Source organism: Perca fluviatilis, chromosome 12 (assembly GCF_010015445.1).
Source record: "Perca fluviatilis chromosome 12, GENO_Pfluv_1.0, whole genome shotgun sequence".
NCBI classification, from domain to species: Eukaryota; Metazoa; Chordata; class Actinopteri; order Perciformes; family Percidae; genus Perca; species Perca fluviatilis.
In genome coordinates, this window is record NC_053123.1 from 38814524 (window position 1) to 38831027 (window position 16504).

Here is a 16504-nt window from a genome sequence, read left to right on the forward strand (position 1 = left end):
TTTCAATTCCCTTCTCGGACATCTTCATCATCTTACCGTAGACCTTGACCAGAATGTTGACTTCCTGTTTCCCGGCAGGATTCTCGGCCACCAGCGTGTATTTGCCAGCATCGTAGCGGTGGACCCGGTCGATGATGAGTTGGGTGGATGACTTGGTGACTTCAATGAAGCCTCTGTTGTGGAGGTCGACACCAGGCTTGCTCCAAGTAATGGCAGGAGCGGGACGACCGGTGACGTTCACGAACAGGCGGAGGGATCCACCGGCACGCAGGCAGATGGTCTTCTTCAGATCATCGTGGAGCTCAAAGTCAGGAGTTTCTGTGTGAGAGAAGATTATTAATTATTAATACATGGCTTGCAATGTTGGGAATTTAAATGTAACACCATCATCAAATACTTGTAGGGTTGCAATGATTAATTTCATTTTTGATTAATCTGCCAATTATTTTCTTGAGTAATCATTTTGTTCTATAAAATAATTAAAAATGTTCAAATGTGAAATTTGAATTTAATGTCTTTAATGGTCTTGTCTTTCAATCCAAAACCCAAATATATTCAGTTTAATATGATTAAAAAACAGAAAAGAGCAGGAAACAGCATTTTCTGCCAACTTTGCATGAAACATTACTTAACGATTAATCAATTATTAATCAATGAAATCGTTACAGCTCTGAATAAATCAATTGTTAAACTATGGTATTTGCAATCCCTCAATGCTTTTCAGGATGACTTACCGATTCTCTCCACTGGCTCCGTCTCAGCACACGGTTCACTGAAGTCTCCAGTACCGTTAATGTTGACGCCAGCCACTCTGAAGCAGTACTTCTTGCCTGCAGAAAGTCCAGTCACCACATGCTCTGCAGCACGCAGGGTCTTTTCGTGAGCCTTCTTCCATTCCTCTGCACCGGCTTCCTGCATCTCCAGGATGTAGCCCATCACATCAGCGCCTCCGTCCTCCACAGGACGCGACCAGGCCAGACTGATGCTGTCAGCGTGGGTGTCGGTGATACGAGGGATAGAAGGAGAACTAGGGGTGCCTGGGAGGAGGCAATACAGGAATATAAATCAATAGATCTTTGATATCTAGCCAGGATTTACTGATGTAAATAGACATGGTTTCCCCTAACTCATGTCACAAAAGTCAGATCTATAAAGACCAGATTGAAACATTTAAGATCACCCGTCAGATCTTCATTTGCATTTAATGTTGTGTGCTTAGAATTGAACAAATTTGACTTACATTTCGGTGGTCTGCAGACGACATACAGAGAAACCTCGCTGGGTTCGCTTTCTCCAGCCTTGTTAATGGCCGTCACTCTGAACTGGTAGATGTTGCCTTCGGTTAAACCGGAAACCTTTAGCATGGTGTCCAGGTGAGCTCCGTCCCTGTTCACCTTCACCCAGCGGGCGCTCTTTCTCTCGTGCCTCTCCACCAGGTAGTGGATCAGAGGGCTGCCGCCATCGCTTTCTGGCTTCAGCCACTCGATGGTGGCAAAGTCCTTTCCTGACGCCAGGATCTCTGGAGTGCCAGGTTGAGATGGCACAGCTGGAAGAAAGGAAAGGTAATCCAGAGTTAGAGATTATGAGTATTTGTTTTAAGTCTAATTACGTCCGACTAGATTTGCTCTCAGGCAGATTTGTATAGATTTCATCTTAGTGGGATCCTTGTTTGACATTAAAAGAGCAGCTTTCTGGCCTCAGATATTTTTGAAATATTATTCAAAATAATCTGACTGTTTTACTTACTGAAAGTGTTTCTGGCGATCATGGGCTCTGACTGCAGGTAGACTCCAGCTCCGTACTTGTTGACGCCCCGGACCCTGAACAGGTATTCGGTGTTCTTGAACAGTGCGGTGATGTCGCAGGTCAGCTCCTTGCATTCAGCGTGCATGATGACCCAGGTGAGTCTGTTGGTGTCGCGCCTCTCCACGATATAGTGGGTAACCTCGTCGCCGCCGTCCTCCAGAGGAGGCTTCCAGCTCAGTGTGCACGACTCCTCTGTGATCTTGCTGATCTCAATGCTGCCTTCGCATATACCGGGGGTGTCTGGGAAAAAAAACAGTTGTGCTCATGGTTATTCACTTAGGATAACCACGACAAATTAACACTCCCAAGTGTAATCTGTAATGCATAAAACTGAATGCTTGAAAAACAGAGCACTTTGACTTACCGAGAACTTTGACGTTGACCTCAGCAGTCTTGGTTCCGCTTACGTTCCTGACTGTGAGGATGTACTTTCCAGTGTCATCTCTGTCGCAGAACTTGATGATGGCCATAGCCCTGGTGGGGGTGTACTGCAGGTGGTACTTTTCACACAACTCCAGATCCCTGTTGCCCTTTGCCCAGTGAGCCTTGGGGTCCGGCCTGCCTCCCACTGCAGCATCCAGAACCAGGTCTGAACCAGCTCTGACCATGACAGTTTCAGACAGGAGTTTGCTGTTCAACAAAGCCTTTGGAGGCTCTGTTGGGTGGAAAAAAGGAGCATGGTTATGAAACATAACAACACAAGTATTGATTTTTTTTTACAATTTGATTTACTGTATATTCGACTTCCTGTACAGCCCTAGTGTGTTTTGGTGGTATTGAATCACAATCACAGATAAAGATCTTACCGAAGTCGGTCTTGCACTGCACAGAGCCAGTGGACTCTGACGGCATGCTGAAGACCTGGTTGGCATTCTTGGCAATGACTCTGAACTCATAGGGCTCTCCCTCTCCCAGGGCAGTGACAGTGTAGAAAGTGTCGGTCACATTGGTGTAGTTACACTTGAGCCAGCGGCCCTCGCCGGTCAAAGTGTACGGCTTGCGCTCAATGATGTAGCCCACGATCGGACTGCCTCCATCGTTCAGTGGAGACGACCATTTGAGGGACACGGTGCTTCTTGTAACATTTGTGACTTCTGGTTTACTTGGTGGATCTAAAAAACAGATCAGACATGTTGAAGCAATCAAGTATTAACTATGAAGCCACTATTTTCCCATGTTTTTGTGTCAAAATGACTGATGGGAGCAACAATCTTTGAACCTCGTCCAGTTTTAAGCAAGAAACAAGCTGTAATGTAACCCTACAGGACTAATGTTCAGCAGCAGTTAGAGTCCACTAAAAGTTCAGTTTTTGCCGCTGACAGACTCAGATTATTATTTTAAATGTCTGACAACATTATGGAAAGGATCCCTACCTAACTTTTATTAAAGAGTAAGATCCTTTTAGTTTAACATGAAACAGCCACAAAATCGCCATCAAAGGCAAAGACGGCACTTTTAGTTGACGGAAACTGTCGGTAAGCACTTGTCCTGCAGGGTTACATTGCAGCCCGGTTCACGGCTGCTGGTTACAGCCTTCTCTCGAAAGCAGTTTCAAAGATTTATGTTCACATCAGTTACTTAGACACCAACGCATGGAAAAATAGGGTCCCCCCCAAAGTTACCCTTTAACTGTGTCAAAACTCACCAACTGGGTTTTGAGCAATGGCTCCCTTGGAGGCCTCACTGGCTTTGCTCAGGCCGCCGCTGTTCATGGCGTACACCCTGAACTGGTATTGCAGGCCTTCAACCAGGCCTTCCACCTTGCAGTAGCACTCAAAGCAAGGAATGTTGTTATCCCTCACCCACAGGATATTATTCCTCTCCTTCTTCTCGATCCAGTAGCCTGTCACCTTGCTTCCGCCATCATGGTAGGGCTCCTCCCACTTCAGGGTCATTGAGTTAGCAGTAACGTTGAAGACCGTGGGCCTTGTTGGTGGACCAGGAGGTGCTGTGATGAAAAATGTAGTCATTACTTTTAGCTAGACTTCTGTGCTCGCTTGCTAACAAGTTTTCACACACTTTTACATAACTGAGACGTGTAGTGTTCAGGTGTTACAGCTGACTAATTGTTAATACGTGGATATATTCTTCCAAGTAAATAATAATTCCTATTTTTTTTTCAATTTAGTGGAGGTCCTCTACAAACTTTCTATGTACCCCCAGGCAAGAGCAGAAGTAGCCCGTGTTGGGAATCACTGGTAAGAAATACTTAAAAACATATATCTGTTCTTTATTTTTCATATGTATAAGTGAACAAGTTAAAAAGTTTCAGAAGTACTACTTACTGTAGGGATGCTCTGCTACGATTGTCTCAGACTCGGTGGACTTGCTGACACCAAATATATTCTCGGCAGAGACCCTGAATGTGTACTGCATGTACTTGGTCAGGTGACCAACATCGAGAGATGTGCGCTTCACGCTGGAGTTGATCAGTTGCCAGGCAGTGGAGCCAGACTCACGCTTCTCCACGATGTAGTTGGTGATTTTTGTACCGCCATCATCCTCCGGTGGTTGCCAATTAACGACACAGGACTCTGCGGTGATGTTTGAGATTTCGATGGGTCCGACTGGAGGACTGGGTCTACCTGTGACGTTAACTTCAACAGTGAAGGTCTTTGTTCCTGCCACGTTCTCCAGCGTCAGATAGTATTTACCGCCATCTCCTCTCATGGCCTCCTTGACGGAGATGCTGGTTCTGTTCTTCGTTGTTTTGATGGTGACTCTGTCTGAGTTCTTGAGCCTCATCTCTTCCAGCTTCCAGGAGACCTTTGGAGCAGGTCTACCACTGATGGGAACATCAATGGTGAACGTACTGCCAGATCTGCATGTGATAAGCTGGTCGGTAATCTCACGGAGGTCCGCAGCTGGTTCGATGTGAGGCTCTTTGACCAGCGCAGGAGCCAGAGTTTCCTTGGGCACGCTGTAGCCGGATTCATTCTTTGCCTTGACACGGAAGTCATACTCATCGCCCTTGTTGAGCTTTTCAATCACATATGTAAGATTAGTGGTGTTACCAACCACTATCCATTTGTCTGTACCCTTTGGTTTAGCCTCGATGAAGTAACCCTGGATGCGGCTGCCGCCATCATGCTCTGGTTTCAGCCAGCCCAGCGTCACAGAGCTATCTGTGGTGTCAACTATGTCCAATCTCTTTGGAGATGCGGGCTCTGCGGTGGCAATGACAGGCTCGATCAGCTCAAATGCCTCTCCCACGCCGTGATGGTTCTCGGCGGAGACTCTGAAGAAGTACGGCACTCCCTCCAGCAGGTCCTGGATCTTCAGGATATGCTGCTTGCAATTTCCACCAGACTGCTGCCAAGTGCGGCGGCTAGCCTCCCGCTTCTCGACAATATAGTGTTGGATTCGTGCTCCGCCATCGTTCAAAGGAGGCTCCCAGATAAGTGTAACCGTGCCTCTGGACACCTCCTTGAAGGCGACACCTTGTGGAGGCCCAGGAGTGTCCATCACTTTTACGTTGAACGTAACGGCTTTGCTGCCACTAGAATTCTCTAGGTTAACCGTGTATTTTCCTGTATCGTTTCTCGAGCAGCCTTCAATGCTTAAAGAACTGTACTCATCTGTAGTTATGATCTCAGACCTAACACCCAGCTCTCCGTCTTCCTTCACCCAGATGGCAGTGGGAATTGGCTTTCCTCTGAAGTTGACGCACAAGCACACTGAACCTCCAGGCTTGACAATGTGTGTTTGCTTGAAATTTGCATCGATATCCACCTGTGGCGGTGTTAGCCTGTCCACAGCCTGAGCCGGTTCTGCAATCTCCTTCTCCTCGCCTCTACCGATGTGATTAACTGCTGCGACACGGAACTTGTACTCAGCTCCTGTCTCTAGACCAGTCACTGTGTAAGTGGTTTCCGCCACTAGCTCCTCCCTAACAGCCTTCCATTCGGTATCTTCTCCCTTCACCATCTCAATAATGTAGCCTAGGACCTCCATGCCTCCATCGTCCGCAGGCCTGGACCACTCCAAACTGACAGAGGTGTTGGTGGAGTCAGAGACGCAGACCACAGATGGAGCACAAGGAATATCCTTTGGCTCAGCGGCTTTGATGGGTAGAGAAACGTTGCTTGGAGCTCCAACACCGGCGTCGTTCACGGCCATGACACGGAACTCGTATTCCATATCCTCTGTCAAGTTGAGCACCTTGTGAGCACATTCGATGATGGGCTTCTTGGTGATCACCTTGTAGAACTTGACAGTCTTCTTTTCTCGTTTCTCCAGAATGTAATATTGAACGGGATTTCCTCCGTCAGATGTTGGAGGAGTCCAGGACAGCGTGATGCTCTCTCCTGTCACATCGGTAGCATCAGGAGTGCCTGGAGAGTCAGGAGTAGCTGAGGGAAACAATTTTGATAGATTAGTTAACTGTTTGTAAAATATATAAAGAACTGTCTTGAACCTTTCCAACATCCCACTTACTGTATTGCATCTGTGCAATGATGGGGCTGGATTCCATAGGTCTGCCAACTCCAAACTTGTTCACAGCAGAGACCCTGAACTGGTACTCATTGGTCTTGATAAGCTTAGTCGCGTTGAAAGTGCACTCCTGACATTCGTCAGACACCAAAGCCCAGGAGATCTTGGCAGTCTCGCGCTTCTCAATGATGTAATGCGAAATCTCTGAGCAGCCGTCGTTCTCTGGTGGGTTCCAGGACAGAGTGCACTTACCCTCGGAGATGTTGCTGAAAGTGATGGGTCCTACTGGCTCCCCAGGTGTGTCTGCATCACAAAGATGTGTGACATTGAAGTTAGAACATAAATAAATAAAAACAGTGGTGTAAAGATAACAACTGTACTATATTATAAAGAGATAAATATCAAAACTGCGTACCTTGGACTTGAACAAGGATGTCCTGCTTTTTGCTTCCAGATCCGTTTGTAGCCTCCACAGTGTAGAGGCCGCTGTGTGTACGATCAGCATCTCTGACAAACAGCGTGCTGGATCCAGCTACGTTGATAATGTCCATCATCTTTTTGGTAACCACAACACCGTCTCTGTACCAGACAACCTTGGGAACAGGGCGTCCAGTGATGGTCGCCTTCAGCCGGATGTTGTCTCCCGCCTTGACTGTCAAACCCTCAAAGTACTCTGGGCCAAACTCAATGTTTGGACAAGCTAGTTTATAGGAAAAGGGAACGCATTAGTACAGGATGTATCTTAAAACTTACTCAGTGTTGAATGTCAATGAAAGCACTGTTCTTCATCATTTACTTTCCTGGGCATCCTGAAGTTCAAACTGCTAATATTATCACAAGCCCCCTTCTTTATGAAAGCAAATAAGAGACATAAGTATGTGAATTTAAACAGCCACTGAATACTTACTGAATACATACAGATCCAAAACTTCAAGGTAAAATAATTCAATCAATCGAGCCTGACTGCAAATGAACCAAATTCTGGAACACGGTCTGTCAGTCATGTGACCCAAGAAAGCTGTTCGAAAAAATGCAAACTTAAAGATGATTGCCAGGGAGAATGGCAGGGCTCTGGTAAGGTTTCAAGTTTCAACTTGAATTTTTGGATGTGAATTTGACCAATCGATTTTTGAGCAACTTGAATCAAATTTTTTAGAAATTCTTAAAAATTGAATTTTTGGATCTGAATTTGTGACCATTGGAAAAAAAAATTCAGCCTTTGAAATTGCGAATCAAGAAATTTCATATATTAATTTCAAAGAGGTGAATTTTAAACAAATAAATTCAGATACATGTTTTTTCTAAGATTATTTTTTTGGGGCTTTTTTCCTTTATTTGATAGTGACAGTGGATAAACAGGAAAGGGGGTGAGAGATGGAGGATGACACGCAGGAAAGGACAGCAGGTCGGACTCGAACACGTGCCGCAGCAAAGAACTCAACCCACATGAGGCGCACGCTCCCACTGGGTGAGCTAGAGGCCGCCCCAGATACATGGTTTTTCAAAGTAAAATATTAATATAACGTATTCAGTGGCTGTTAAAATTCAAATACTTAGGTCTCTTATTTGCTTCCATACTTCTCTGCCCTCCATGTGTTTGCCTTTCATTACTCACCGTTCTCACTTCTGACCACAATCAAGCCAGAGGAGTTGGAGGGAGGACTGACGACACCAATGGCATTTCTCGCGGTCACTCTGAACTCATAGCGTTCATTTGTTGCCAACCCAGTGACAGTGTACTGGCAGTCGTGTACATCAGTCAAGTTGGCCTTAAACCAGCGGCCTTTTCCTTGGCGTTTCTCAATGCTGTAGCTCGTAATCTTGCTACCACCATCACGTTTGGGTGCATCCCATTTCAGTGTTACTGAGTCACTAGTCACATCGATGTAGTCGGGCTGGCCAGGAGGATCTGAAAGACATGAGATGCGTCTTTTTAAAACATCAACTTACATATATCATCAATGGACCTTTCACAATAAAGCGTATTTTATAGAGATGTTTCACAGTAAAGTGTATTTTATAGAAATATTTTCACAATAAAATGTATTTTATAGAGATTGTTTTCTCTATAAAATACTACAAAATATCACTAAGTGCTTTCATTCTAGTCTGAGTTTGCTAAATGTATTATCATTCCAACATGCAGTATATTTGAAATGTAACAAAGTAACAAAATAATATCTGAAAGGTCAGAATCTGCACTCACCAACAGGACTGACAGCCATGGTTGGCTTGCTCTCGTCACTCATTCGGCTGAAGCCAGCATCATTCTGTGCGTAGACTCTGAAGGAGTACTCGAGACCTTCAATGAGCTCTGAGATCCTGTATTCTGTTCCTTTGACCACCACCGTGTTCACCTTTTGCCACATGATGCTGTTCATTTCCCTCTTCTCCACATGGAAGCCCTGGATGGGCGTCCCGCCGTCATAAATGGGCTGCTCCCATTGGATGGTCATGCCATCGTTTGTGACGTTGAACACGAAAGGCTTGCCTGGTGGTCCTGGAGGCCTGAACTGGTGCTTGGCGATGACCGACTGTGAAACCAGAGGCTCGCTGACGCCGTATCTGTTCTCAGCGCACACTCTGAACTGGTACTGGACACCCTTGATCAGGTTGGGGACCCTGAACTCAGTATCCTGTACACTGGAGCACGCCATCTTCCAGTCTGATTGCGAGGTGTCACGCTTCTCTACACTGTAGCAGGTGATGTCTCCACCGCCATAATCATTAGGTTCGTCCCAGGAGATCATGATGCTCTCCGCTCTCACTTCATCCAGACGGATGGGTCCAACAGGCTTTGATGGTGGTCCGAGTGTGATCACATGGATGTGGAAGGATCTCCTGTTGACCTTATTGTCAAGCGTCAGGGTGTATTTACCCTCGTTCTCCTTTATGACATTCTTAATCATCAGAGTGACTTTGTTTTCTGTCTTCTTGAAGCGGATTTGGTCGCTCTCCTTCAGAGGCAGGTTGTCCTTTAGCCACAGGACAGAAGGTTTGGGTTTACCTTTGTATGGCAGCTCGATGTGCACGTTGTGACCCAGACGAACTTTGATGCAGCCATCTGGGTACTCTGCAAGGCTCGCCTCAGGTGTGATAATGTAGTCGATGACCTTGATAGGCCCAATCTCAACAAAGTCTCCCTTTCCCTTCTCATTCCTGGCGGCAACTCTGAAGAACACTTCCGAGTGCTCCTTGAGTTTCTTGACCTCGAACTCACACGTTCTGCTGGCTCCTCCCATTGACCATTCCTCGTCCTTGAGCTTCTTTTCAATGACGTAGTCAGAGATAATGCTGCCCCCGTCATAATCGGGCTTCAGCCACTGCAGAGTGACAGATGTTTTGGACGAATCCTTCATAGAAACCTCCTTGACTGGTCCTGGAGTCTCTGTTGCCTTCACAGGATCAAGTGTTTCCAACGGATCACCAATACCGTTCTCATTCTCTGCTAACACGCGGAAGAAGAAGGATGTCTTCTCTGAGAGGTCTTCGATGGTGTAAGTTGTTTCTGTGCATTTGCTTGTAACTGCAGAGAAGGATCTCTTGGACGAGTCCCTCTTTTCAACAACGTAGTTTGTGATCTCGGCACCACCATCGAGGAGTGGAGGCTCCCAGCTGAGAATTACCTTTCCACGTGTCACCTCCTTCAGGACCAGGTTCCTGCACTGAGCTGGAGTATCCTGGACCTTTACGGACAGCGTCAGCGTCTTTGGCTCTCCCACACCATTCTCTATCTTCACGGTGTACTTTCCGGTGTCGAGCCTGGTCACCTCACGCATAACAAGGACTGTGGTAGTGTCGGAGTGGTGGAACTCATATTTTGGGTCTTGATCAATGCATTCTTCTCCCTTACTCCAGGAAGCACTGGGAGCCGGGCGGCCCTTCAGAGGAACAGACAGCTCCACATCCTTGCCAGCCTTCACGATGTAGTGAGTTCTCATGGCCACATCTGAGTCAACCTGGGCCTCCTCTGTGAAAATCATAAAAAAACAAGGTCACAAAGGGACTGCTACATAGTAGCAACTAGGGGTGGGGGAAAATGTATACAGCATTGAAGGGCTAGGTATCGCCACCTATTTCCCGATTACATTTAAATTCAATATCAATTAGGTTAGGAAAATTTCAGTTCCAATACAAATTTATCTTGGATATAAAAGAACTTCTGTGTAAATTGTGCAAGCAATAAGCAACCCTCAAATATTTTTTTTAATGCACCAGGTTAATGTTTACTTGAAGAACTGACCCCCAAAAGGTTTGTTTAAATGACTTTGTACTTATACATCCTTGCTGAAAAGGCAGATATTAAAATAATAATAAAAGATCAATTTCTGGATTTTACTAATCAATGTCAGATCACTTAAACAAAAAATGGTTTTAATTGGAGAATCAATTATTTTAACCCATCCCTAATCACAATAATATTGTATCTTGACATAAGTACCGTGATAATTTCATATTGTGGGGCCTCTGGTAATTCCTCCCCCTATCAGCAACATAAACTGAACACACTTTTTAATCTCAATAATTAGTTTACCCAGGATATCCTTAGCTTGCACAGGCTCGGTCATCTCCAGCGGCTCTCCAGGGCCGGCACAGTTGACAGCAGTGACTCTGAAGAAGTAGTTGACATCTGGTTTTAAGTCGTGAACTGTGTATTCTGTTGTCTTGACCTCTCCCTTAGAGGTAATCATAGCCCATTCTTCCTCTCCCTCAACAAGCTTCTCGAGCATGTAGCTGGTGACCTCACTGCCTCCATCCCATTCGGGCTTGAACCAGCCCAAAGTGATGGACGTCTTGGTGGAGTCCACCACCTTCAGCTTGCAAGGCTCATCTGGTGGATCTGTAAGACAAGACAAGGCAATGCAGCTTTATTTAAAGATCACATTTCAGCAACAACACAATTCAAGGTGCAGTTAACACTTTACACTACATTACATTTCATTTAGCTGACGCTTTTATCCAACACGACTTCCAAAGAAGGAGGGATAGAAAAGGGAGGAAGCGGTAGGAAAATTGGAGTACTTTAGAAAAACATCTCCAGACAAACACAAATGCTCTTTGTCAATGACGGTTCTACAACAATGAAGTGAAATTCAAATAAGAGTTTTGTTGTCTCTGTTGTGGATTCTTGAGCCAAAGGAAAATAGAGGGCTTGACAATTTTGGAAAGCGATGACTTTGATTCTGTGTTTGTGGAAAGGATCAAGCGACTGAAAGCATCAAGGAGTACAAAACTGGGTTAATTAACCAGAAAGAAAAATGAAATCAAGCCATTAATGGAAATGTTTGTAATGTGGATCTGATGAAATGTAAAAACGAAACAGAGTTTCAAGAGTTGGGGCGTTATAAGCAAAATATATTTGTTTTATGGTGTACTTTTACGGAAGAGGATTAGGGCCAATATGATAAATGTTTTTTTGAGTTCTAGAGTCTAAAGTCAGAATTCTAGGTTTAAAGTCACTTTTTTTTATTTCAGTTTAAACACTTATTGTTTATGTACTGTCTGTTTATATAACGGTGTTTATTGTGTAAATATGTTTGTTTTATTAATATTATTATTATAACTAATTCAATTTTTTCTATTTCTTATACTTTATGCATATTTTTTCTCCTATGTCTACTTAATGTGTATTTGTGTTATTCTGATGTGTGTTAATCTTTTTCTTTTTGAGCTGCTGTAGCACAGGAATTTCCCCAGTGTGGGATTAATAAAGTCTATTTTATCTTAAATTCAGAATTCTGGGTTTAAAGTCAAATTTCTTTTAGAATTTTAGTTTAAAGCCAGAATTCTGACTTTTGAATTCTGAATTTAAAGTCACTTTTTTTATATTCTGAGAAAAAAGTCAGAATTTTGTTGTTTAACTTAGAACTCAAATACATTTTTCATATTGGCCCCTAATCCTCTTCCATACTCTTTTTATTGTGTTTTTTTTGGAAATCTGTAAATGTTATACTACTTACCAACTGGGTCAGCAGCCTTGTAGTAGTCTGACACTTCAGAGAACGGTCCCTCTCCGGCCATGTTAATGGCACAGACGCGATACTGGTACTCGTTTCCTTCTGTCAGATGGTAGACTGTCTGTTTGATGCCAGTTATTGGGTCTTTGTAAACTCGGATCCAGCGCAGGCTCTTCTTGTCGCGTCTCTCCAGGTAGTAGCCTGTGACCATGCTTCCTCCGTCTACGCCTGGTTTGCCCCATTCTACCACCATGGTGGATTTGGTGATGATGTTTACCTCAGGAGTATGAGGCTGCCCAGGAGTTACTAAATACATTTATTTAAATAAAAACATGTTAAAAAATGCAAATGATAACATCAGTAACAATCTTAATGAAACATAATTTTCCCAAGAAGACAATCTGTCTTTGAAACACCATATAAAATGTCTTAGTAAAAGACTCAGAGTAAAGTTAGGTTTCTTTTATAGAAAGAAACACAGAATAATTTTTTTCGGTTGAAGGAAAAAACTAATTGTATGTTGTGAATCGGTCAAAACTTACCAAAGGCGTTCTTAGCGATGACTGGCTCCGACACCAGTGGCTCTCCAACTCCAAACTTGTTAACGGCCATGACGCGGAAGACATACTCGTTTCCACGCAACAGCTTGCTGACGGTGACGTGTGTCGCCTCCAGATGGTCTGAAACTGTCGACCAGACTACTCGGCTGGTTTCGCGCCTCTCAACAATGTAGTGGGTCACTTTGAAACCTCCCTGGTCAGACTCAGGAACAGGCTCCCAGCTGAACATTATCTTGTCTGCTGTGATGGAGTTGAAGTTAATGAGGCCTGCTGGGGGTCCAGGTTTATCTAAGAAAGAAGAGCATATGAGCAATAAATACAAGGATGATGGAAGACTGTTACATGAGAGCATCTCAATTTAAATTAGATATAGGAATTCAGAATTATTTAAATTCAGAATTATGTAAATACTAAGGGAAAATACCTAGGATTTCAATCTTGATGGTTGCAGATGCTGAGCCCAGAACATTCTTGATCTTGATCTCATACGAGCCAGTGTCAAAGCGAGCTGCGTCCTTGATCAGAACAGCAGAAGAGTCTGTTGTGCTTTCAACAGACAGCTTAGAGCTTGATACTAGCTCCTTTCCATCCTTGAGCCACTCAATGGTTGGCAGAGGCTTGGCAATGATTCCGACTCTGAGCTTAACTGAAGCTCCGGCCTTGAATTGAACCACATCCAGGTACTCTGGAGGGAGGTCAATGGTTGGGGAGCCTGCGGGACACAAGATAAAGATACAAGTTATGTACAAATACAGTAAATCCAATAAAGTAAACAAGACATTTAAAGTTCTAGAGCTGTTACAATTAGATGACTAATCAATTAGTCAATCGACAGAAAAGTCATTGCCAACTATTTTGATAATCGATTAATTGTTAAAGTTATTGTTCATGCAAAAATAACAGAAAATGCTGTTTTCAGCCTCTCAAATATGGAGGTTTCCTGCTCTTTCTGTTTTATATTATATTAAACTGTATATATTTGGGGTATTAAAAATAATCGTTAGTTGCAGCCTAATGTAAACAGATATAAATCAAAAACTCACCAGTTGAGTCCACACAAGTGACTGGGCCAGCAATGAGAGATGGGTTGCTAACGGACCCGACAGCGTTCTTGGCATATACTCTGAACTCGTAAGACTCGTCCTGGTTCAGTCCAGAGACAGTGAAGCCCATGTCGATGATGTTTGTGAAGTTGGCCTTAACCCATCTGTTGCTGTTAGCGTCCCTTCTCTCCACGCTGTAGCCGGAAATCTTGCTGCCACCGTCGTACGGAGGCCTCTGCCAGGCCAGGCTGACCGAGTTCTTGGTGACTTTTGTGATATGGACATTTGCTGGAGGCTCTGTTAGTTAAAATGAAAGTGGAAAAGATGCAATTTTTATGAAACAGTCTTAGTGTAAGCTCTTATTATTTAGAGTTATGGGTTCCCTTAAGAGGAGACACTGCAGGTGAATAGGGTCAAAATTTAACTTACCGAAATCACCATGAAGACAATTGTTTTTTTTATCACAAATTCTCTAAAATTTCTATGTTTAAATGTACAAATGGGGTATTATCTATTGCTGACCATCCGTGAATTTAAGAGAAATCTACAGACATAACAGACAAAGTGTAGTAAAATAAACACGTTTTTGAATGTTTTTTACCAGTAGTCTATAAGAAGACATGTTATGGAAGCAAAATAGCCCCAAAACTCAAAATTGAAAATATTTTTTGCCTATATTGTCTCCTCTTAAAATGGCAGATGGAGATCCAAGTTAAATAAAACTTACCGCAGGCATCAATAGCAAGCACCTCTTCGGAGGTCTTGCTCAGCTTTCCGATACCGGCGGCATTTTCAGCGGCCACCTTGAATTCATAGATAAGGCCAGGGCAGATGTTTGTGACTCGCCACTGGTTCCCTGAGATTGCGGTTTTGTTGACCTTCTGCCAAAGGATGCTGCTCCTCTCCTTCATCTGGAGATGATATCCAATCACAGCGTTTCCACCATCGTTGACCGGCTCGTTCCAGCAGACTGTCAGGCTCTCTCTGGAGACGTAGCTGAGCCATGGTGTGGACGGAGGTCCAGGAATGGCTGCAATGGACAGCACATATGTTAAAGTTTATTCAGTAATATTATCCATGAAAACACAAGTCACCGGAAATGGTTAAATTAAAGAGTACTTACTGTATGGAAGCTTTATCATGACTGGCTTGGTGTCAATATGGTCACTGACCCCGAAGCGGTTCTCAGCCTTGATTCTGAACTGATACTCCTCTCCCTTGGTCAGCTTTGTCGCCTTGATTGAGCTTCTGGCAATGCTAGTCGACACCTCTGACCAGTTAGGAGTGCTGGTTTCACGTTTCAGAACAATGAAGTTGGTAACAGGACTGCCACCATCATATTCTGGATAAGCCCACTTCAGACATACTGAGGTCTCTCCGATCTCTCCAATCTCGACTGGACCAATCGGAGGTCCGGGTCGGTCCAGTACAACGAAGATGATAAAGATCTTGGTAGTTCCTCCCACATTTGAGGCAGTGACTTCATATTTGCCAGCGTCAGTTGCAATGCTTTCATTCAGGGTGATGAATAAACTGTCTGGGGTTACTTCTGTTAGCAGCCTCTTAGATCCCTTGATGACAACGTTGTTCTTGGACATAGTCACCTTAGGCATGGGTCTGCCGGTGAGAGGAATCTCAAAGGTCAGGTTGGCTCCTGCTCTCACATAAACTGTATTCTTAGGGTAGTTCTTCAGGTCAAACTCTGGAGCCTCTGTTAAAAAGAAATAAGACATAATTAAAAATGTATGTAATTTAAAACAAGTACACCCATCAAACAGCATTTTCAGAAATTCTAGAGCTGCAAAGAATAACTGATTAGTTGTCAACTATTAAATTAAATCGCAAACTATTTTGATAATCAGTTTGAGTAATTCTTTCTATGAAAAAAACTTCTCTGATGTCAGCTTGTTAAATATGAATATTTTCTAGTTTCTTCTCTCCTCTGGGACAGGAAACTGACTATCTTTGAGTTGTGGACAAAACAACACATTTAAGGACATCATCTTGGGGTTTGGGAAACTGATCTAGATTTTCACCATTTTCTTACATTTTATAGACCAAACAACTAATCGATTCATCCAGAATACAATTGACAGATTAATCAGCAATGAAAATAATTGCAGTCCTAAAAAATTCCATGTCATTTTAAAAAAGGATCTGAAAATATGGAGCTTTCATTGTATTTATTATTTATATTATGTATTATCTTTGATTAAAAAACAAAACAAATCCATCTGTAGAAATAGTATGTACTAAGTGTTTTATTTATGCACAGCAACTTGTTTTCTAGGGACAATAAACTCAATCTGTATAACAACTCATATCAAAATATAGAAGTAAAGATAGTACCATGTATTTCCTTGACAATGACTGGTACGATCATCTCCTTCGGTTCACTGAGTCCAGCATGGTTCTCAGCACGGACTCTGAAGTAATACTCTGCACACTCCCTCAGGCTCTTGATAGTGTGGGTCATGGTCCGCACAGTGGCACACTTCACCCACTTGGTCTGTCCCTTCTCCAGGGCATCAATCAGGTAACCAGTGACCCTGCTGCCACCATCGTATTCTGGTCTTGTCCAGGCAATGGTAACGCTGTCCTTGGTAACATTTGCAACTCCAAGTTTCATGGGCATACTTGGTACCTCTGTAACAGACGGTATAACATTTTGTCAAATGGTAAAGGTTGTATAGAATCAACATCA

At 43.6% G+C, this 16504-nt stretch overlaps 1 protein-coding gene across 1 annotated transcript in view; it reads right to left on the reverse strand.

Annotated features, from left to right (window-relative positions):
• LOC120569501 (titin-like) overlaps positions 1-16504 on the reverse strand; it is a 276128-nt gene that overhangs the window by 14969 nt on the left and 244655 nt on the right. Inside the window, 20 exon segments of the mRNA XM_039817355.1 lie at positions 37-318; positions 735-1037; positions 1241-1546; positions 1747-2046; positions 2171-2461; positions 2613-2918; positions 3452-3754; positions 4092-6158; positions 6244-6543; positions 6656-6940; positions 7856-8149; positions 8447-10210; positions 10775-11080; positions 12201-12503; positions 12740-13045; positions 13182-13469; positions 13801-14097; positions 14528-14830; positions 14924-15511; positions 16150-16446. Coding sequence (XP_039673289.1) covers positions 37-318; positions 735-1037; positions 1241-1546; positions 1747-2046; positions 2171-2461; positions 2613-2918; positions 3452-3754; positions 4092-6158; positions 6244-6543; positions 6656-6940; positions 7856-8149; positions 8447-10210; positions 10775-11080; positions 12201-12503; positions 12740-13045; positions 13182-13469; positions 13801-14097; positions 14528-14830; positions 14924-15511; positions 16150-16446 — 9489 coding nt within the window.